Source organism: Heteronotia binoei, chromosome 1 (genome assembly GCF_032191835.1).
Source record: "Heteronotia binoei isolate CCM8104 ecotype False Entrance Well chromosome 1, APGP_CSIRO_Hbin_v1, whole genome shotgun sequence".
Lineage (NCBI taxonomy): Eukaryota > Metazoa > Chordata > Lepidosauria > Squamata > Gekkonidae > Heteronotia > Heteronotia binoei.
Genome location: NC_083223.1, coordinates 27,063,170 through 27,086,349, shown reverse-complemented (window position 1 = coordinate 27,086,349; position 23,180 = coordinate 27,063,170). Strand labels below are relative to the sequence as shown.

Genomic DNA, 23,180 nt, shown 5'->3' with positions numbered 1-23,180 from the left:
CCCCGCAGCCTCTTCTCTGCTAGCCGTGCTGCTCCTCTGAGATGGGCTCATCCTGAGCCCATCTCGGAAGAGCAGCCACGGAGCGGAGCAGAGGCGGCAGCGGCGCGGCGGTCTCTTCTCCGCTCGCCGTGCTGCTCCTCCGAGATGGGCTCAGGCTGAGCCCATCTCGGAAGAGCAGCCACGGAGCGGAGCAGAGGCGGCAGCGGCGCGACGGCCTCTTCTCCGCTCCGTACTGCTCCTCCGAGATGGGCTCAGGCTGAGCCCATTTCGGAAGAGCAGCCACGGAGCGGAGCAGAGGCGGTGGCAGCGCGGCGGCCTCTTCTCCGCTCGCCGTGCTGCTCCACCGAGATGGGCTCAGCCTGAGCCCATCTTGGAAGAGCAGCCACGGCAAGCGGAGCAGAGGCCGCCGCGCCGCTGCCGCCTCTGGGGTGGAAGTGGAGGTGGGGGGGTGGAGGCGGGCCGGGGGCGTGGCGAGCTGCAAGTCCGGGTCCTAGAAGGGCCCGGATTCGCGGCTCGCCATGCTCCTGGCCTGCCTCGCCCTCCCCTGCGCTGCTGCCGTCTCTTGGCTGCTCCTCCGAGATGGGCTCAGCCTGGGCCCATCTCGGAGGAGCAACTGCGGTGGGTGGGGAGGGGGAGGGGGCGGCAGCGGCGCGGCGGCCTCCGGGGGACTCGTCATGCTCCCCGGCGCCGTTTCCCTCCTCTACCCCCGCTTCCATTTTGGGGGGGAGCGGGGGAAGAGGGTGGAAATCCTGGGGTCCCCCACCAGGGCGGGAGGTTTGGGAAGCCTATGGAAAAGGGAATTGGCAATGGGTGGGTTGGGCCTGCACTGGAGGATTGCCTCAAGGGCCCATGAAAACCTACCATTGGCCTTTCTGAGAAAGGAAAGTGAAGAAACAAACTGGTGCAGAGGAAAATGGAATCTTTAATAGTTATACAACCCCTACATGTATTGCCAGGGGAAATCTAATGAAATGATAAAAAAATAGAACATATTTGATACATAACTTTAACAAACGATAAAACACAGCACATTTTAACTGAGCGTGTACAGAGTGCTATACATAATTAAGAAAACCAAAGCAACATTAGCATATGCTACAAGTTACATATTACGTATTTATAAAATATACTAGGAATAATAGAGAAAAATACAACAGGCTCTAGAATGAGGCTCTGGGCAAGTGCCCTCCCACCCTTGCTGTCTCCCCACCCCTCCAACCCTTGGCATTCACTCACCCCCACCCTTGCTGTCTTCCCACAGTTGAAACAGATGCTGCCCTCCCCTCACATATGTGTGCATGTCCCCCATGTCTGTGGTGACTCAAAGCCTTGAAAGAGGCCTAGAATGTAGATAAGGAAGAATAATGGGGGGGGGGGGGGGAGCCGGGGAGCATGATGATAGTCACACAGATACAGAAGCTCAGGATTCCTTTTGTTTGCAGTGCATTGTTGCTGCTCTTTCCTGTCATATTCAGCCTTGCAGTCAGGGCCAACCCTCCCACTAAGCAAACTAGGCGGCTGCCTAGGGCACCGAGAGGCGGGGGGCCTCTTAACTTGCCTCCCTCCCCCCTCTCCACTGCTGCCGCAGCTAGCCCCACCAGGCTGCCAGCGCAGCGTCCCACCCCCCGCGACATCCCGCCCCCCAGGCACTCCGCTCACTCGCTCGCTCCCTCCCTTCCCCCTGCTCGCCAGCTAAAAGCTTAGCCAGCGAGCAGATCGCGCCTGTGTGTTTTGTCTCTTAACAAAACACGCAGGCGCGAGCTGCTTGCCGGCTAAGCTTACTTTTAGCTGGCGAGCAGGGGAAAGGGAGGGAGGGAGGGAGCAGAGCACTGCCACTTTTAGCAGTGGCGGGCAGGCGAGTGGAGTGCCGAGGGGGCCAGGGGGCCGAGCGGGACACCACACGAAGGGGCAGAGGGGGAGGGGGTGTAGAGCTGTGGGGGTGGGCGCTTGGGGGGGTGCCAGGCAGCAAGTCTGTCTAGGGCGTCCCAGGGCGTCAGGCCGGCCCTGCTTGCAGTGTTTAGCATCAGCATGAGCTTGTGCTGTCATCTGGGGTTTTTTGGCCTGGCATGGTTGTGTTATGGTATACCACAGAGTATGCACCTCAAGACAGCCATTTTCTGTAGGGGAATTGATCTGACTTCAGCTTTCCATCTTCTCCTTCCTCCCTGCAGCAACTGCCTAGGAAAAGGACAGTCTTTCTCCACAGTGGGGATCAAAGCAGCTTACATCATTCTGCTTTCCCCACTTTCCCCTCAACCCTGTGAGGTAAGTTAGGCTGAAAGTCTGTGACTGGTCCAAAATCACCCAGTCAGCTTCTACAGCAAGAACCTGAAGTGCTAACTCATATACCACACTGGCTGTCATAGGGGGGCTACTGCTGAACAATAGCAAGCAGCCAGGCCTCGGATAGCCAACCTCCAGGTAGAGCCTAAAGATCTCCTGGTATCACAACTGAACTCCTTCTGAGAAAAGATAATATACAACCAAGGTGTCAAAGCTGGAAAAAGAATTTATAGGACCACTATTGCTTACAAGGAACTGCTTGGTTCTGTGTAGGGACCTGTGGTCTACCACACCACTGAGCAAAGTCAAAAGCATTCCTTTTGCTTAGAAGTAACTCTTCCTCCACATGGGAGAACCATTTATGCTAGAGGAAGATTTTGGAACCCTGCTTGCTCCCACATGATAACAGGACCCTTCAGCCCTCCAAACATCTCTAGGACATATCCCATACAATTCCCTGTCTTCCAAATTCCACAAAAACCGAGCCACCACTTCCACCTTCCTCCCTATCTATTTAACCAGTAATGTCTTGTAATGAGGATGAAGGTGTTTCAATCACCTTCAATCATAGAATTTGACTTTTCAGATGTACAATTTGGAGGGTTTTAAGTGCAAAATTCTGGATCCACCTAAAATGCAAAATTTCAAGTAAGACTCCAAGTGCAAAAATGCACTTTCTCTTGGAAGAGCTTACTGCGAAAAAATTTAAAATACATGTAAGCCCATTGTTTCTGTGATCAAATGAAGCAAATTTAAGAATTATTGAACAAAAGGAAAGTATTCAGTGCACAGCTTCCTCTCCCAAGATCAGAAGCTTCCATGGACTTACAGCAACACATTTTGTTCTTATCACAAATCTCCATCAGGTGTCATGCAACATATAAAACAACACAAATGTTTATTTTCTATGGAAAGAATGACCTTTTATCTCCACACACAATCTAAATCTGAGGTATGCATACATCTGACTCTTCAGAAGTATATTCTGCTTTTCATTCTTTATTTGCCCACTTCATGGTTCCTACATAGAAGCATATCTGATTTCAGTCCCCCCTCCCTTGTGAAATAAGAATGATAATGTTAGAGAATTTAAAAAACCAAACCAATTAAATGTGGGATGAGGGGGAGAAGCAAACATGGAATAGCTTCTCACAAGTGGAAGCCTTCTTTCTGAACAAGGAAGAAAAAGTATGCAGTCCCCCACCACTACCCATCCCCCACTTCCACCTAGACTCTGATCACTGGAAGGAACTACCACAAAGAAAAACACCCAGACCATGACAGCCTAAGCTCTTTCCTTTTATGTTGCTCTTCAGCCTAAGGTGATGCCACTGAATGTCAATAAGTCTCAGACAGTCTGTAATTTCCTTAGATATTAGATCTCTCCTGCATTTGTTAGGAGAGAATCAGGTAGTTGGCTGTATTCCAGTTGCACCTGGCCCACTAGGGATTGTGATAGTATTTATCATGTATGCATTTACAACAAAATCCAAATGGATTCCTGATGTTCCCCTTAACCAATATGTTAATTTTGTAATCGGGTTTAGTGAGTATGTGATGGGCACACAAGAGTGAATTCAGCCTCAAAGGAAGGATTCTCAGATTTTAAGTTAGAGAGCCTCTTTAAGGGGGGAGGGGATGGTCCAACAATCCACCACAACATCAAAGATGGGCAAGCATTAGCATTTTGATGAGCTAAAATCCACACACACACACACACACATCTTTAGGATATGCAATACAGTTCATTGTTCTCATGATTCTTAAAACACAAAATGAAAGTATCACCACACAAATTATTCCAGTCATTCAAAACCAATTGCCACTTGTTAATATAAACATTGTTGGACCACCTTCCTTTCCATAATTACACCAGATCAGTCAACCTTTCTTTGTCAAGTACCCCACCTTTGAAATTATGATAGTTCATCCATTAAATGCTTTGTCATAAAAATGTTGACTGTACTAGCTCGACAATGATGCAGTCAAATCTCAGGCCTATAACTGCTTTGAGCACTAATTGTAGAAATAAGGTCCATTTTAAAATAATAATAATAATAATAAAATAAATGGGGTTGTTTCATATATTGTTTCCATTCTATACCTTCAGGATCTTCTGCAGACTTTACAATCTTTCCACACATATATAAAATCAACTTTAGTGGCATTTAAACTGAATTGTAAATATTATTTAATCTGTGCAAAATTAAAAATAACATCCCACATTTATCCAGGTATTGGTCCCCAGTCTCATTCATAAAGCAAAGACAGTGCACTTGCTCTGTCTTACAAGCATATGTACAATCAGAATGGAACATGTGAACAGGGCTTCTGTGCTGGTGGCCCTGACTGGGTGGAAATGTGTCATTCAGATTTTATAAATAAATATGTGAAGCTGTCACGGTATGGATTCCAGCCTCTAGAATTTATGTTCTCAGCTTCTACCAGATCATGTCCCATTACTTTGAATCAAACAGCACTTTGAGGTTTCAAACTCTTAATACCCTTTTACAATACTATAGAGAAACAGAGAGCATGTCATTAATCAGAGAACTCTGAAGATGTTACCACTGTGGATTCAGCCAAGATGATCATAACATTAAAAAGGAAAATAATATTTACTGTGCAGTAACTTGAACTGCCACCAAAGCATTTAATTTGTTGTGGTTTATTTTTTGTTTGTTTGTTTGCCAGATTTTTAATGCTAATGAGCAAAAACAAAAAGACAATCTGTTATTAGTCCTTCAAGCTTGGGGAAGTCCTGGCATTCAGTGTCACACAATCATTATTCCCCAGTAGGTCTTCCTTGATTATAAAAATGGAGCAGCGGAGCAGGTGTCCACAAGAAAACAGCTGATGTTTAGACAGCACATATTAGATTTCCTCTTTAAACCACAAAAGTTGTGCTCTGTGTTAAAAAGAGACTTTTGTACTGGGTGCAATTCTGCACAATTCATGGAATTTTTATATGACAATGAAAGGGTCAAACTGCAAGTAGATTTCAGCTGGAGATATTCTTTCCCACCACAACAAGATACGAGCTTAGATATCAATCCAGTGCTGGACTCCTGATCAATTAAACTCTTTTTTAAAAAAGAAAAGAATTTACACTGGCCAGGTTGGGAACTTAATTTGAGCCAAGCCTTCCTTTCCAGCTTATTCTCATTGCCACTTTGTGCATGAAACACAATCTACAAGATCAGTTACAAAATGCAAGGAGAGATGGAGTGTGTACTATGCAAACAGGAGACAACTTTAGAATGAGAACTAGCTGAAAATATTGTATACAAATGTATTGCAATAAAAAAGCAGAATAAAAGTTAGTTCAAAATGTAATATGTTGCATATAAATGTAGCCCAATTAAAATTAGTTTTACTGTATTACATAAGTGGTCAAAAACATTTTGTGTAATGAAGTGGGCTTGGGAAACGTTTTCTATTATATGATGTGCAATTATTTTCCCTTATTGTGTTTTGTTATATTATGCATTTGCAAAAAGTAATAGCAAATATGCAGTAATGGAAAAATATGCAATACTGAGTATGCAGCAATGTTGAAACTAATAAACCATTTGAGAAACAAATTAGCTACAAAATTTAAAATGTAAAATATTGAATGCCAACAGAAGTAATTTTCATTCTACTTTATAGATAGTGTCCCAAAAACCTTTTAATACAATGAAGGGGGCTGGGTAGAAATATTTCTTATTCCTTATTTTTTGCTCTACATAATCACTATTTTCTATATATAATCACAATATATCATCATTTTTTTCTTTTCTGTATCTTTATATTCTGTTTTTTTTTTTAAAAATGTAAACAAGTTTTTAAAAAATAGTGCAGTACAGTGGCTAAAGGGTCGAACTAGGTTCAAATCCCCACGCTGCTGTGGAAGCTAGCTGGGTCACCTTGGGCCAGTCAGACACTCTCATCCCAACCACAGGATAAAATGGAGAGGAGTACCCCAGAGACTGCTTTGGTTCCCCATTAGGGAGAAAGGCAGGACACAGATGATCTCACTCCGAAGTAATTAATTGATTTATATATTTAATCTATCTGTCTCTCTATATATTTACAGACATTCCGTGTGGTACCTCTGGAGACTCTGGCCATGTCTATAATCCTCTTCCAGGAATATCATCAGCATAAGCAAGATCCAGCACACTTAGGTCCCTTCGCTATTTATACACACATACACACGCACACACTTTCTTTGCATCAGTCTTCATCCAACCAACAAGACAGGCTCTTGCTGCATATTCCTGGAAATAGTTCCACCCACTTTCAAACATTTGTTGTTGGGATTACTTAATCCCATCCCTACCAGCAGAAGTCCCAAGAGCTGCAGGAATAAAAACAGATCATGCCTCACTCACACTCTTGCTCTGTCCAGCACACAGCTGTTCAGACAGCCTAAATCATCCTGGCTGACTGGATGCGCAATCATCATTTTTAATGGCTTCATATTACGAGAAACCAAAAGTGCTCTCTCTGGAACAGGGACTACTCCAGGAGAATTTTAAAAAGAAATAACTAGAGCAGGGGTGGCCAAACTGTGGCTCTTGAGCCATATGTGGCTCTTTCACACATATTGTGAGGCTCTCAGAACCCCTACCACCCCATCTGAGCCCGCTTCGGCGGGGGAGGGCGGGATATAAAAATAAAGTTGTTGTTGTTGTTGTTGTTGTTGTTATTGTTATTGTTATTATTATTATTATTATTATTATTATTATTATTATTATTATTATTATTATTATTATTATTATTATTATTATTATTATTATTATTATCTTGGAGAAGGCATTTATCTCTTTAAATCACTTCTCCAAGCCAAGCTAGCCAGTGGTTTGGAGAATGCATTTAAAGTCAAAAGTTGTTTTCTTTCCACTTCTTCCCCTCCCCCATCTATTTTCCTTCCTTCCTTCCTTCCTTCCTTCCTTCCTTCCTTCCTTCCTTCCTTCCTGTCTTTCAGCTCTCAAACAACTGACATTCATGTCTTGCAGCTCTCAAATGTTTATTCAATGTGGCTCTTACATTAAGCAAGTTTGGCCATCCCTGGACTAAAGTCAGGAGCCTAACTGCATCTTCAGCAAACACCACATTGATGAGGATACATATCAGGCCAAAGCTGGCACTTCCCTAGTTAGCCCTTCCCCATCCTACCAATGGGGATTCTCTAACTCCAACCATGCTACTATGGAATTCTGTATCATTTAATGTGTCATGTTAATGTGTAGGCTTTGCTTCAGTTCTGTTTTTAGACTTCTTGTTGGTTCTACAACCCTAATCCTGTTGCATTGTTTATTGAACACCCCATCCATAGATTGTATTGACTCACTCTGTGTAATCTGCCTTGAATCCAAGTGAGAAAGGTGGATGATGCATAACATAAATATTGCCACCATACCCCTTCCCCATTTGTATAAAAATGTGGAGAAAAATCCTTGACTTTGCTCACCCCTGAACTAGTTATGGTAAATTAGACTTGACACAAACAAACGGTGTCCTCTGTTAACTATGCCACTAAATTGGTACACAGCTAATTCTCATCAGCAAACATGACAGCTCCATTCAACTCAAAGACAGAGCAGACAACTGCCTATCGTGTAGATGGTGCGCCTGGGTTTCACTCTTTGTCCCTTGCAAGGGTTATAAAATACTTGGTAGCAACAGCAGGCAGTCTCCTGTCATGGTGGACATCTTTATTGAAGCCCAGACCTGATCAGAGTTGACCTAAAAGTGGTGGTGGAAAATGTTGTAAAACCACAGCTGACTTATGGCAACCCTGTAGGGTTTTCAAGGCAACAGATGAAGAGAAGTGGTTTGCCACTGCCTGCCTCTGTATCACAACTTAGCCAGGTAGTCCCCCCATTCAAATACTAACTTAGCATCCAAGATCTGAAAAGACTGGGCTAGCCTAGGCCATTAAGGTCAGTTAAAAGATATGCTGGCGATCCTATGCTTCTCTTCCACTACTACTACTCCGCCCCATACCAACTTGGCTCCTTGGTATTCCCCGGAGCTGAGGCAGATGAAACGGGAGCTGAGACGACTAGAGAGTGTGGCAGAAGGCCCAAGACGAAGCTACAAGAACATCTTGTAGATCATTTATGAAGACCTATGAGATGGTGACGAAGTCAGCAAAGAAGGAGTTCTATGCTGCCTCCATCACTTTTGCAAAATCGCGCCCAGTTCAATTATTTAGACTAATTCGCTCCTTAACATCTTTGCCTCAGGGCATGCCAAACACTAGGGAACTGGATATAGGCTGTGTGGCTTTTGCAGATAAAGTCTTGTCGCTCCACCGCGACCTTCCAGCCAAAATTGATACAATAATGGAACTGGAAGCCCCTTGCCTGTCTTCAAGTCCAGTTTTGGACCATTTCAGCCTGCTCTCCCAGGATGAAGTTGACAAGACCCTGGCTGCTGTGAAACCTACTACCTGCCCCCTTGATCCTTGTCCGTCATGGCTGGTTAAAGCCTGCAGTGACAGCATACAAACTCCCCTGAAGGAGATCATCAACTTGTCCCTCTCAACAGGGGCATTCCTGGGGGCTTTGAAGGAGGCAGTGATCCGTCCTCTCCTGAATAAACCGTCTCTGGGCCCCACGGTCCTAGCAAACTACCGCCCAGTTTCAAACTTGCCGTTCCTGGGCAAGGTAGTGGAGAGGGCAGTGGCAACGCAGCTTCAGGCTTTCTTGAAGGACGCTGTTGTCCTGGATCCCTTCCAGTCTGGCTTCCGCCCTGCCCATGGGATGAAGACAGTGTTGATCACTTTGGTGGATGATCTCCGGAGGCATCTGGATCGAGACAGTTTGATGCTGCTGATCCTTCTTGATCTGTCAACAGTGTTTGATACGGTCGACCATGAAGTGTTGGCCCACTGCCTCGCCGATGCAGGGATTCGGGGGCTGACCCTACAATGGCTGGTTTCCTTTCTCCAAGTTCGGGGACAGAGGGTGGCGCTTGGAGGTGAACTATCCCAGAGACACCCATTACTATGTTGTGTGCCACAGGGAGCAATTCTCTCCGCAATGTTATTCAACATCTACATGCGCCCCTTTGCCCAGATCATCTGGAGGTATGGGCTGGGGTGTCATCAATATGCAGATGACACCCAGCTCTATCTGCTGATGGATGACCACGCGGATTCGGCCCCAGAGGAATTGGGTAGGGCATTGGAAGCCATGGCTAGTTGGTTGCAACAGAGCCGGCTGAAACTGAATCCATCAAAGACAGAGGTGCTGTGCCTAAGTTATAGGGGGCTGGGATCGGAGATCAGGCTCCCATCCTTTGATGGGGCTCCATTGATGCCTACATCAAGGGTGAAGAGCTTGGGGATATTTCTGGATGCCTCTCTAACCATGGAGGCCCAGGTTACCACCACTGCCAGATTGGCCTTTTTCCATCTGAGGCGGGTCAGACAGTTGGTCCCATATCTCGACCCCCACGACCTGGCCATAGTAACCCATGCAATGGTCACTTCCATGCTAGATTATTGTAACTCTCTCTACGTGGGGCTGCCCTTGACCCTCCAGAAGCTCCATCTGGTGCAGAATGCTGCTGCATGGATGTTGACTTTGTCACCTGTAAGAGCATGGATCCATCCTGTGCTGCGTGAACTGCACTGGTTACCGATTGAGTACCGGATCCAGTTCAAGGTGTTGGTACTTACCTTTAAAGCCCTATACAGCCAGTGGCCAGCATACCTTTGGGACCACCTCCCTGTATGAGCCCGTAGATCCTTATGATCAGCAAACCAACAACTTTTGGTAACACCTGGCCCCAGAGACATCCATCTGGCCTCAATGAGGTCTAGGGCCTTTTCAGCCCTGGCCCCTGCCTGGTGGAATGAGCTCCCTCTGAAGATCCAGGCCCTGCGGGATCTGCTTCAATTCCTCAGGGCCTGTAAAACAGAGCTCTTTTGCCAGTCTTTCAGCTGATGCAGTGGGCATCACTTGTTACCGACCTCCCCACCTCATTCCATCCCAGCATTGCAAGATCTGCTGGACCTGGACAATAGGTCACATCTGTGAGGCAGAATCTGCCATCTTAATCTGTCTAATTTTAGATTTTGTATTTTAAACTAGTCTTTTACTGTTGACTGTTGACTAGTCTTTTATTGTTGACTGTTTTTATGATGTAACCCGCCCTGAGCCTGTCCTACGGGAAGGGCAGGCTAAAAATCGAATAAAATAAAATAAATAATGTTACACTTAAGAATCTAAGAATAACCCTGGTGGGTCAGACCAGTGGTCCATGTAGTCCAATATAATCTCTTGTTGACTGTTTTTATGATGTAACCTGCCCTGAGCCTGTTCTATGGGAAGGGCAGGCTAAAAATCGAATAAAATAAAATAAATAATGTTACACTTAAGAATCTAAGAATAACCCTAGTGGGTCAAACCAGTGGTCCGTGTAGTCCAACATAATCTCTTGTGACCATGGGACGCTGCCTGTCTCTTAGGAGTACCCCACCAGAGTCAAGGGGACCTCAAACTCAGTATACCAAAATGGATGCTTGTCAGAATACAGGCCAAGAGAGAACACTTAGTTCTCTCCCTCTCTGTGTAACAGAAACTGTTTACAGCCCATTCTCTGTTTCAGACAATGCAGCAATCAACAAAGCAGGCAACCTAGAGCTGCAGTAGCAGCATCCTGTGTTTCTAGTTGCCTTCATTTCCTGCTTGAGGGCTTCCTAGAAACATCTGGTTGGCCAATGATGGCAAGAGGATAATCAGCAGGATGGAATTTTTGGTCTGATCCAACCAAAAGGCTCTTCTGATGTTCATCTAATAAATATAAAACAGAACCACTGTGGTGTAGTGATTAGGCCGATTAGGATCCAGGATGGGGCGGGCAAACTTGCTTAACATAAGTGCCACACTGAATAAATGTTTGAGAACCACAAGACATGAACATCAGATGTTTGAGAGCAGGCAGGCAGGCAGGAAGGAAGGAAAATAGATAGGGAGGGGAGAGGTGAAAAGAATGCAACTTTGTCTTTAAATACCTTCTCCAAGCCTCTGGCTAGCTTGGTTTGGAGAAGTGATTTAAAGAGACAAATACCTTCTACAAGATTGGGGGGAGAGGCTTCAAGAGCCATACAATATGTATGAAAGAGCCACATGTGGCTCCCAAGTCACAGTTTGGCCACCCCTGATCTAGGACATCCAGGTTTGAATCTTCAATTTGCCATGGAAGCTTGACTGGGTGTCCATGGGCTGGTCACACACTCTTACTCTAACCTGGGGCACAAAAGTGTTGTGAGGATAAAATGCAGTAGAGGAGAATACCATATGCTGCTTTTGGATCCCCATTGAGAAGAAAAGCAGTATATAAATAGTTTGTCCATTCTTTGAAATGCAGCAGTCACTCAGCCTAATCCAACAACACTTTTCTACTTTCCATTAAGTTCAATGGGTCCTGTACAGCTTGCTGATGAATCAGACAAAGTATAATTAACTCCATACAATATGTAGCAAAGGCAGAGATTGAAGCGCTCTGAATAGAGTCAGAGTAAGCACTGAATGAACTGACAAGGGCCAAAATCAGAGTCCAACATGTATGGGGAAAGTCATTTTGATCAATAAACCATTGAGTAATACAATCAGCAGTTAAAATCCTTCCCATGAATATTAAAGATGCTGCCTTGTCATAATTCACATGGGAATTGGTGGGAACAGGCTTTGAGGATCAAACCCATCCTGTGCAGTCACAAATCTCTTGTGCTGATATGACACATAGGTCCTTAAAGCAAATGTAACCATTTATTTCACTCTAAATAAAAATTAGGCATTTGATTAATGCCTGCTAACCAAAGGCTACCTCTTTCCCAAAGTGATCATTATAATTAAAGTCTGCTGATTCTTCCTTCTGAGGTGCATGTAATCCAGTCCAAATAAAACCAGACAGACTGAATTGTAAAATGGTCAATCATTATAGTAATGTTTTAAAACTTCACACATTTGCATTTTTTCAGTCTTCCCCTTAATACTATAAACACTCACTTGAGTATGACTAATCAAATGTTTTGGCTTTGTACAGTAATACTCATAATAGCTAGCCTCTTGTTAAATCACCCAGCAGCAAAGCTCAGAAGGAAGTGAAGAGGGGAAAGCCTTCTCTCTCATCCTACAAATTCCCCCTTAGACCCACTTTTCTCCTTGAATCTTCATCCCCTACCAAACTGTTTAAAAACATTTAACTAAGCTAAACACAGACCTCTTTCCTGCATTTCCCTGCATCTTCATCCCTTCCTTCTACGCTCCATGTGGACTTTCCAACTGCAAATGCCTTTGGGCAGGGACCTTGCTGGATTTTGACTTCTGCAAAACATCATGTGTCAACAGTGGAGATAAGCAGGTGGATCATGACAAACTTGTGGCTTTACTCCTTTCTCATGAATCCCAACCAAGCCGACAAAGCCTTTCACTGAACTGGACCACAGAGTCTTCCTGTTTTCTTCCCTCCTACAACCCACTGCAGGTGTCAAATGTCTCACCCTCCTCCCTCCTGCAACCCATTTCAGGTGGCAAACTTCTCAGTGACTTTTTGCTGTCACCCTGCAAAGTGCCAGGTACACTGATGCCACCATTACGGCACTCTAGGTCCTGCCAGCTTCTCTTTCCCTCTAGAGGACCACCACCACCACCACTCCCCTCAGGTCTCCTATGTACAAAGGTTGAATAACCAGCACTTATTGTTTTAATAGTAGAAAAGCTGCTGCTGCTGCTGCTGCTGCTTCTTCCTCTTCTTCTTCTTCTGCTGTTTTATTGCTTTGGAAAGCCCCGAGAGCTCCAACTGTATAAATGCCAATAACTTCCCCAGTTTTGTAAGGGCTGCTGCTGCAGAAGTAAGAGATCAGATTTTAAGCAAGTGCTTTCCAGGCAGGCAGCCAAAGTCTTCTGATTCACTAAAAGCAACAAGGGGATAGGGAAAGGGGAGGGGGATAAAGTGGGGAGGGGGAGGGAGAAAGAGGGGAAAGTTTTTTTTTTTTATTAACTTCAGTTGTTGCACAAATTCAAAAAAGAAGAAAGAGATTCTCTCTCTTCTCTCAGGGCAAAAGTTGCCCATTTGCCGGGAGAGCAAACGCCTGTTCCTTCCAACCGCAGAGTAATTTACAGCCGAAGATCCGACCTCTCTTTTTTGCAGTCCCCAGTCCCATTCCTTGTTATTTTTTCCTACTCGAGCTGGGTTTTCTTTTTCGTTTTTTTCCAAGAGAGGCAAGGCTATGGCACGGCGCTCGGAGTTTTGGCTCGCCAAGGGGTTCGAATTTCAGAGGCTTTAATCCGTTTGTACGGGATCCGTTCCTACCCAACATGAAATAACCGCAACAGAAACGCTGGCAGACAGGTGCATTCCGGGCGACTGCTTGTTTGGAGCCGCGACCTTGGGGAAGCGGGGCGGCGCAGGGCGGCGCAGGGGGGTGGGGGGGGGGGAGGCGGCTGCCAGAGCCTCTGGCCCGGCTCGCTGGCTGCATGGGTTGGGGGCACCGGCCTCGACAATGCAGGGTGGGAAGCCTGCCCAGGGCAACAAACTGCACCGGAGGAGGGGGGAGGTGCCCGAAGTGCCGCACCTGCTCTGCCAAGTCGGAAATATTCAAGATTGCGGGCGGGTCCGTCTAAGGACGCACGTGTTGCGTTTACACCGGTTCCAAGTATGCAAAAGAAATCCACATTCTTTTCTCCCCCCCCCCCCTCCTTACCAAAACATTAGAATGTCATGGAAAATAATGTGATCGACTCCACCCAACAATATACCACCATTTTTTTAATTCCCTCTCTCAATAGATATCTACTCGCTCTAGCTTCTATCTTTACTTATCTCTAGCTTCTATCTTTGCTTAGCGAAGCAGACAGACAGAGGCGCAGAAAGGGGGCGAAGGCCCCCCTACAGTTTCCTTTCCAGCATTCCCATTTCTCCCACCACCCTACCTGGAACTGGGTTTGGATTCACGAAAAACAGGGGGAAGGGAACAGACTCTTACCCCACCCCACCCCTTGGATGAAGGAGCTCTGGCGTTTTCAAAGGATGGGATCTTTTTTTTCAAGAAAAATCCCTCTAAAGCGAGAGAGGGCATACAGGAGAGAACCTTCTGCTGCTAGCTAGTCCAACGCAAGCGCATCAATCAACATTTTGCAAGCGGAGGCCAATTTCTCCCTCTCACATCATTAGCCAGTCTAATGCACTCCAGAGAATTCTTTTAATGCAGGCTACTGGCATCCACCACGCAGCAGCAGTCATTTGGGAAGGGGGTGGGGGTGGAAGTCGGAGAAATAATCGGAGCTCATTGATGCAAGCGCCACCGATCACTGAAACTGACAAAGTCAAAACCCAGCCAAATTGGGAGGGGGGGGGCGGTTCGAAGCAAGCACCCTCAACTTACTCTACAGAGGTAGAATAAAGCCACACAGTGGGGTTAGTAGGGAAATGGGGGCGGGGGGAGGTATTATTTGAAGTCCTAGGGCTGCACTTTCAAAAAGATTGAGGCAAAGATCACTCCAGTCCACCCAGAAGAAGAAGCGTGGGAGAGGCCTGATGTGTCAAAAAGTCACTTACCTGTACCTGGATGCACAGCAGCAAGAAATGTAAACATCTGGAGAAGAGGGAAGAAAAACAAAACAAAACAGGTCAGAGGATGAGATGAAATGGTTAAAAAGTTCGTCAAAAGACCACCACCCCATCTGGAGCAGCTTTGCGGGATAGCCACCGCAAATCAGTATCCGACGACCAAAGGGGGGGGGGGCGGGCGGAGGGCAGGAGAGGAATAACAGCCCTCTTTTTATTGAAGAGACGATCGCATCAAAGCGGACACTTTTTGCAGTGGGGGTGAGCGGAGGGTGAAAGCGTCCTGATCCTTACACGCAAGTGCAGGCGGAGAGCAGTGAATACATCGCTGAGTGAGGAGGGGCGGCGGCGGCGGGGGAGAGGTCAAGCGGCCGCGAGTGAACGGAGTCAAATCCCCAGCCGCAGTCCTGCCATGGGAATGGTCCCGCTCGGTCGAAGCCAACCGGTTTCCAGCGATCCCGCCGCTTGGCGCTGCTCAGCAGCCACGAGAAGTTGAGATCCCGCTGGCTTCGCCTCCGCCGAGTGACTCCCTTAGACATCAAGCTCTCCTCTTCTCCCCCCCCCCCCCGCCTCCTCCGCCCGCTTGGTGGATTTGTGTGAGTATGTGTGTGTGTGTGTGTTGAGTGTCTCCGCCTCTGGAGAGGCAAAGGTGCTGCTTGATTGTCAGTAACTTCCGATTATCAGCAAACGGCCCCCACTTCCTACACACACACGCACACACCCACGGAGCTAGCTTCGCTTCTCTTCTCTTGTCTCCCCCCCTCGCCCATTCTCCCACCTCCTCCTCCTTCCCAAGCAGCCTGCCCGTTTCCTCCCTCGCTCGCTCTTCCCTGATCTGAGAAGCAGAGGCGCCGAAGCCAGGCGAGAGATTTCTCCCCGCAGGTTCCCACTCGGATAGGTTTGTGGAGGGCTTGTGGATCCCTCCCCCCTTTCCCCCGCCCTTGGATCTCGGAGCGGCTCTGGACAGACTTAGGGCGGCAGCAGCCAGGACTCTTCTGCCCGCTGCTGAGCAGGTTTGCTGGGCAACCTGACCAGCCTCTGCCCCCCCCCCCCCGAAGGCGAGAGAGGGAGGAAGAGAGACCCTCATCCCCGGCCAGCGGAGGGAGGTGTTGGCCGCCTGCACTTGCTGGAGGCGAAGGACGAATCGGAAAGCCAGCTGACTGGCCTCGGCCTCCCTCCAGACCTATTTGCGGTCTATGGAGCCTTCTCCACCTGGACTCCGCCAGGCAACCGCAGCGCTGCCGGGACAAAGCCAAGCAAAGGAGCAAGCCGCCAGGCAGGCTGGCTGGCTGGCAGAAGAAAGGAAGGAGAAGGCTTTGAAGTTGCAAAATGGAACCTCCAGGCTCAGATGCAGTATATCTCTGAAGACCAGAGGCAGGGGAAAGAACTGCTGCCCTTCTGCCCCAAAGCATCTGGCCAGCCACTGCTGGAAAGGGGATGCTGTGTTCCCTGAGGAAAGGAAAGGTCCCCTGTGCAAGCACCAGTCATTTCTGACTCTGGGGTGACGCTGCTTTCACAACGTTTTCAGGCAGGCTTTTTACAGGGTGGTTTGCCATTGTCTTCCCCAGTCATCTACACTTTCCCCCCAGCAAGCTGGGTACTCATTTTACCAACCTCGGAAGGATGGAAGACTGAGTCAACCTTGGACCGGCTACCTGAATCCAGCTTTCGCCGGAATCAAACTCAGGTTATGAGCAGAGAGTTCAGACTACAGTACTGCAGTACTGCTGCTTTACCACTCTGCACCACGGGCCTCTTGTGTTCCCTGAACCCTTGGTCTAATCTCCAGCAGGGCTCTTCCTATATTTCTGAGAAAGCCACCCACACACCATCCTCTGTCTTTCCCCACCCTGAAATTAACTAGCAGCATTAGCAAAACTCAGAACTCCAAGAGGGAACTCCCAAGTCAGAGAAACTCGGGGAGGGGGGTGTGTGAAGCAAAAAAGCTGGTAATTCCATTCTTTTTCACATGCAGCCAAAAACTCCAGTCTCTAACCTGAGTTCAGGGACCACCCTAAGGAACTAAACAGTTTCTAAGCTGCAAAAAAAAAAGCCTGAAAAAAGGGGGGGGGGAGGTTGGAAGCAAATGCACATTTCTTTTCTCATGCTAGCAGAGCAGGACTGTCAACATGAGGGACTGGCAGACATTCCATGAGCTTTCTGTTTGAAATCAGGAATCCTGCCTGATTCTCACCACTACCTAACTTCAGTTTTTCTATGGCCTTAGGGGTCTTGCCTGGAGCTGCTCAACAGCCCAAAGGTTGTGGGGCTCCAAACAAAGTAAAATAACTTCAATTTACATGAAGCCATGGACCATTTTGGATGCACCCCTTTCTCTCATACTTTCTTTCCCTCTGGCCCATTCAAGTACTCTGTCCAGATGCTCAGTGGTGGTGGAAAGTGCTGTAAAGTCACAGCCAACTTATGTTAACCCCCTAGTGGGTTTTCCAAGGCAAGAGATGAACAGAGGTGGTTTGCCATTGCCTGTCTCTGTGGAGCAACCCTGCACTTCCTTGATAATTTCCCATCCAAATATTAACTAGGGGCAACCCTGTTTAGCTTCTGAAACTTGATGAAATGGAGCTAGCCTGGGCCATCCATATCAGATTCTCAGTGCTGCCCTGTAAACAACAGAACTTTCCTCACCACCTCTGTGAGCAGAGCAGTGAGCAGGTGCTTTTAGGAGAACAACTTTCTTAATCTTATACATACTTCTTCCCAGTTGCTTTGCTATACTATAAATAGCGAATGGGCAAACCGGAAACTGCAGTGTACTGATTAGCAAACACTAGAAATAAACCACTGAGTTTTTATGTTGCAAATAAATGCTTAAGCAATTTCTTTCATAATGATGCAATTCTATTATTATCATTGCAAACCAAAATTCATTAAATGTCCATAGAAAAATCAAAAAGTTATTTCACACCACTCTTGTAAGGTAGTACTTTCAAAATCAGAATGTTATTTCACATCACTCTTGTAAGGTAGTACTTTACAGTCCATTGTCTCAGTTCTCCTTTGCTTGAAAGACGTAGACAGTACCACGCTTGTATATGATTCCTCCTATGGGTAGCAGACTGAAGTCTGACATGTGCGGCAGCTGCACAGGTCCTAGATTCAGTTCTGTGTTTCATTCACCTTCCACTGACCGCTTTCTTTTAGCTTTGGAACCCGTGCTAAAGGCAATTGCTCACATATTACAGCACAGTGTTACTTTGCAGCTTGCATGAATGGTTCTCCTAACCATTCGTGCAAGCTGTGAAGTAACATTGTGCTGTAATGTGTGAGCAATTGCCTTTAGCCCAGGTTCCAAAGCTAAAAAAGAATGGCCAGTGGAAGGTGAAGGAAACACAGAACTGAACCTAGGACCTGTGTAGCCGCCGCACCTGTCAGACTTTGGTCTGCTACCCATAGAGGGAATCATATACAAGCGTGGTACTGTCTATGTCTTTCAAGCAAAGGAGAACTGAGACAGTGGACTGTAAAGTACTACCTTACAAGTGTGATGTGAAATAACATTCTGATTTTGAAAGTACTACCTTACAAGAGTGGTGTGAAATAACTTTTTGATTTTTCTATGGACATTTAATGAATTTTGGTTTGTGGTGATAATAATAGAATTGCATCATTATGAAAGAAATTGCTTAAGCATTTATTTGCAACATAAAAACATAGTGGTTTATTTCTAGCGTATACTAGAAATAGCAGCAAAAGAAAATTGACAAAGAAATTAAAGCTACTACCTGATGTGTCATTGATTTTTTTAAGGTCCTCTGAGCCCAGGGGCAATGTCAGCCACAGACAGCTGGGGCAAGAAAAACACAGGGGGAATTTCTGTGTGGATGTTCCATTGCCACTGCAAACGCCTCCGTGTTGCACCAGCAGCAAGGGCTTACACCCTAGACTCCACCCTCAGTATCACACAAATGGTAATGAGCCATCCCACCTGGATATTCTCAATCTGTGTGGTGCAGTGGATGGAATGTTATAGATTTTAAACAAATCTGAGAAATAAGATCAGTTGGACTGCCAGAGTCACAAAGCACTTTGCACACCATCAGGGGCTTCAGAAAGAACTAAAGTTTGCAATGCCCAAAAACTTCTCATTGAATGAGAAATCATACTTATTCTGATCAGGCTATTATATGTGACAGTGAATGTTTGAGACACCATGGATCTTTGGATGTTTTACCCATGACATTACATCTGAATATCCACCTCTGCTGCTTTTGCTGCCATAACAGTGAATGACATGATAGAAAGTGGAAAGTAGTCATTTGGAGAAATCAAAAGTGCATTTCAGATCAACACAGGTTGTATACTTGTATTCCTCTGTAAAAATAATTTCTCTTATATCATAACCATCAGTCAAGCAAAGAGGGATGTGTCATTCATGTCAGCAGGGCACATGACCTTGGGCAAATGAATGCTTCTCCATTTAGAGAGTACTCCTGAGTGTGTGATGCATTCCAGTTGAAAGATTATGCACAAAAGCATAGTGAGGAAGTGTGCCGTTGTCCTTGCCTGGAAGTGTGTGGTTAGAGCACTGAGGAGAATCACTGTGTGGAAAAGGAAAGCCAGCCTTTCTGTATCACAACAAAATGCAGAATTCCTCTGTCCGTCATGATACTCTCAAATGATCTTTAAATATGATCCATCCTGAGGCAACATAGGGATGGCCCAATCTCATCAGATCTCAGAAGCTAAGCAGGTGAGCTCTGGCTAACACTTGGATGGGAGACCACCAAGGAAGCGTAGGATTGCTACACAGAAGCTGGCAATGGCAAACCACCTGTTTGTCTCTTGCCTATGTTGTCATATGTCGCTGTATGATACACAACATAGGGAGGATTTTACCTTGCAGTGTGGATGTGAGGGATCTCTATGTTACTGTCTTCTCTCATTTCCAAAATCTGGTTTAATGTGAATGCATGTTTTAAAAATTAAGGTAAAGTAAAAGGATCATATAATGGGATAAGCATTCTATTTTGGTGGAAGTCATACTGCCGTGGCACTTTTAATAAAAATAAGTGGTTCTCAAAAATGGCAAGCTGTCACTAATCCCAAACAGCAACACTTATGCAACCACATTCAAGACAGAAACCACAGCTTCATTGAATGCTACTGCTGCGGGAATCAAACTGTCCCAAACAAATGACCAACAACTGCAAATGTGGATAGTTGTTTTCTGCAGGGGGGGGAAGGGTGATGTTATTTTCCTTTAAGGTACAACAGAGTGCTACCTTAAAGGAAAATAAGCAAACTGTACAGCAAATAGGGAACATTTATTGTGCAAACAAGGATCCTGTGGGAAAGCTATCCATACCGGGCAACCACAGGTCGTTTTTTATGGAAATCTGGATTCAGTTAGGCTGACTCTGTTCTCACTGAGGAAGTCAGCAGTGTGCTTGAGCTTCAGGCTACAGGTGGAGGCCTAATATGACTGAAATAATCCTCATGAGGGGAAAAAATCCCTGAACATAAATAATTGGTTATCAAGGGGAAGAGTTCTAGCTTAGATCTGAGGATTAAATTGGATGAAATCCAGGAATGGATCTGCAGAATGCAGTTCCAGGAGGAGACAATTTGGATTGGGACCACCACATTAGACAGTAGTTTTACATTCCTGATCTAAAATTTCCCCCTCTCCTAGAGCTACTACTTGTTCCATGCCCCACCGGGGCAAAGAGCAACAGGGGAGGGGGTTAAGAATGGAGGCAGGGACAGCTACAGAGAGACTGTAAAGTTCCCCTACGCAAGGGGTGGCCAATGGTAGCTCTCCAGATGTTTTTTGCCTACAGCTCCCATCAGCCCCAGCCATTGGCCACGCTGGCTGGGGCTGATGGGAGTTGTAGGCAAAAAACATCTGGAGAGCTACTGTTGGCCATCCCTGCCCTACACTATGGTTTCAAATGGAACCTTCCCCCTCTCTATGCTGGAGGATGATCCATTTATAGATCTTCTAGAATCCCATTGTTTGACCCTGACATGCTAGTTTTCTATGATCAAGGGACATAGTGCAGGGGATCATTCAGTAATGTAAATCTCCACCTGAAATGTGACAGCTCAGATACAGGTTGATCACCTCAGGGGGAGCTAGGCTGGTGTGCTAGAGAAAGACAGAGAATGGGAATGGGACTGCAGGAAGTCACACTTTTACCTCAGTGAAGCAATGCAGATGTTCGCCTTTCTTTACTTTAAAAGACAGAAAGGCAGTCTTAGGTTTCACTTCTTGCAAACCTCTGAAGCTTAACTGAAAACTGATCACTTGCTTGCCTCTGCAGAGCATGTGTTCACTACACTTCTGCCTAAAAATTGTAAAAGCAAGAAACGGAGAGGGGAAAAAAACCACAACTGAACATAAGGGTGCCATTGTATGTAAGCTGGCTGATCACAAACCTGTTGCTGACTGACACAGGTAATGAATGATTAAATAGTATCAGGGTGCTCCCGGTAAGAATTGCCTAGAGAAGACAGGGTCACAGAAGCCTCCAATATTGAATTAAGCCTTTGACATCTAACTAACAGGGAGGCAAATATTTTAGCGATTCTCCTTACTGAAATCATGCATATACACACTCACCCCTTCCAGGTCAGTTTATCAAATCTGGTCCTGCATTAACTACCATTAATTTGATTGGTATAAACATTGGAAGCATGGCCTTTACAGCTGCAGCCCCAATGATGTGGAATTTTTTCTTTTCACCTGGCTTTCAGGACCTCTCTCTAGACTGGCTGATGATTAATTTTCAGAAATTATTTTACACAATAGTTGCTGTTTTGAATATATATTTGTTGCAGTAAGCTGCTATGAAAATGTGATGAAAAAGCAGCAGATAAATACTTACAATAAATAGCATGGGCTTTTCCAAGATAGCCTTATTATTATCATTGCTATTGTTTTTTCCATGTTGGTATATTACCTCAATCTGAGATCAAGACATTTGTTGCTGTTATTTTTAACACTGTACAAATTAATTTTCCTATATCCCAGCTGTTTTCCACTGATCACCCAGTCTAAAAGAATTTCCAAACTCTTAGCTTGCCATCTAGTGGAAAAATAATCTTGGTGCAGATAGCATTTCAGTACATTTTTTTGTATCACATAAGAAAGAGGGGGAAGGGTAAGTGGCGTGTCATATTTCTAAACTGGCAGCTCTTACTGAAACAGAGTGTGGGGGAATTTATGCTTATGGCAAAAGTTTTACAGGAAGTTTTTATTTACTGCCTTAAAAATCAACATATGAAAGCAGCCTGGTCACCCTGCTTATGCAAGCTAGAACAGAATCCTAATGATGGTCTATTTAAAGCCTCTCTATGAAAAGTCACATAGATTTAATAACTAGCACAAGAACTACAGTCTTTACTACAAAACGTGAATGGGTATAACTGAGTCCAAATGTGTAACAGCCAGGATGGTATAGTGATTATAGCCAGGGCTTTTTTTGAGCAGGAACGCAGTTCTAGCTGATGCGGCATCGAGGGGTGTGATCTAATATGTAAATGAGTATTTGGTAGAAAAAGCCCTGTGTGAAACAATGGTGATGTCAGGGGTGTGTGACCTAATATGCAAATGAGTTCTTGCTGGGCTCTTTCTATCAAAAAAGCCCTGGTTATAGCATCAAACTAGGATCTGGGAGACAGAGGATTCAAAATCCCCACTCAGCTCTCTGAATGCCCTTGGGTCAGTCATACACTCTCATTCTAGCTTACTTCATCTGGGGTACTGCAAAGACAGAATGGAGGAGAAGACAATAATGTAGGCCACTTTGGGCTTCCACTGGGGAGAAAGGCAGGATATACATAAAGTAAATATACCAATAAACCGATAGTATAACCAAAATATATAGTTCACATCATAGTAACTCAAATGGTTCATCAGGGAAACACAAAGTCAATTCTCATCTGTGTGCAAAAGTTTAAAAATAATAAATGAGAACAGCGACCACATATAAATGTTTCACAGTATGGAAACTGCTGTCCCATTCCCTGAAAACTGATTCATAGTAAATGAACAGTGTAACCCTATGCAAAGTAATATCAGTCTAAGCACATTGATTTCAAGCAGCTTAGACTGGAGAAATTCATCACAGGACTGCACTGGATATACTGAATGGCATGTGTATGTTAATTTTTAAAGACACTCTGTCAGGGAATGCCTTCTAAAGTAGGGATGCAATGGTTTGCACTGTTGCACTTTCTGAAATTCTCCACAGAATGTCATACTCAGCATTCAAGATCTGTCACTTCTCCTTTGGCATCTAAATCCGTTCTATAAGATACAAATCACATGGACAGGAGATGTTTTTCATTGTTTTTTATAGTAA

General features: G+C 45.4%; 2 protein-coding genes across 2 annotated transcripts in view; both read right to left on the bottom strand.

The window, feature by feature from the left end:
- FGF18 (fibroblast growth factor 18) overlaps nt 1-15,405 on the bottom strand; it is a 317,528-nt gene extending 302,123 nt beyond the window's left edge. Inside the window, exons 1-2 of the mRNA XM_060232848.1 lie at nt 15,148-15,405; nt 14,845-14,881 (exon numbers count right to left, since the gene is read on the bottom strand). Coding sequence (XP_060088831.1) covers nt 14,845-14,881; nt 15,148-15,392 — 282 coding nt within the window. The 5' untranslated portion in view covers nt 15,393-15,405. The remainder of the gene's footprint in view (nt 1-14,844; nt 14,882-15,147) is intronic.
- Nucleotides 1-23,180, bottom strand: part of NPM1 (nucleophosmin 1) — a 454,395-nt gene that overhangs the window by 349,869 nt on the left and 81,346 nt on the right. The gene's annotated exons all lie outside the window — the stretch shown is intronic.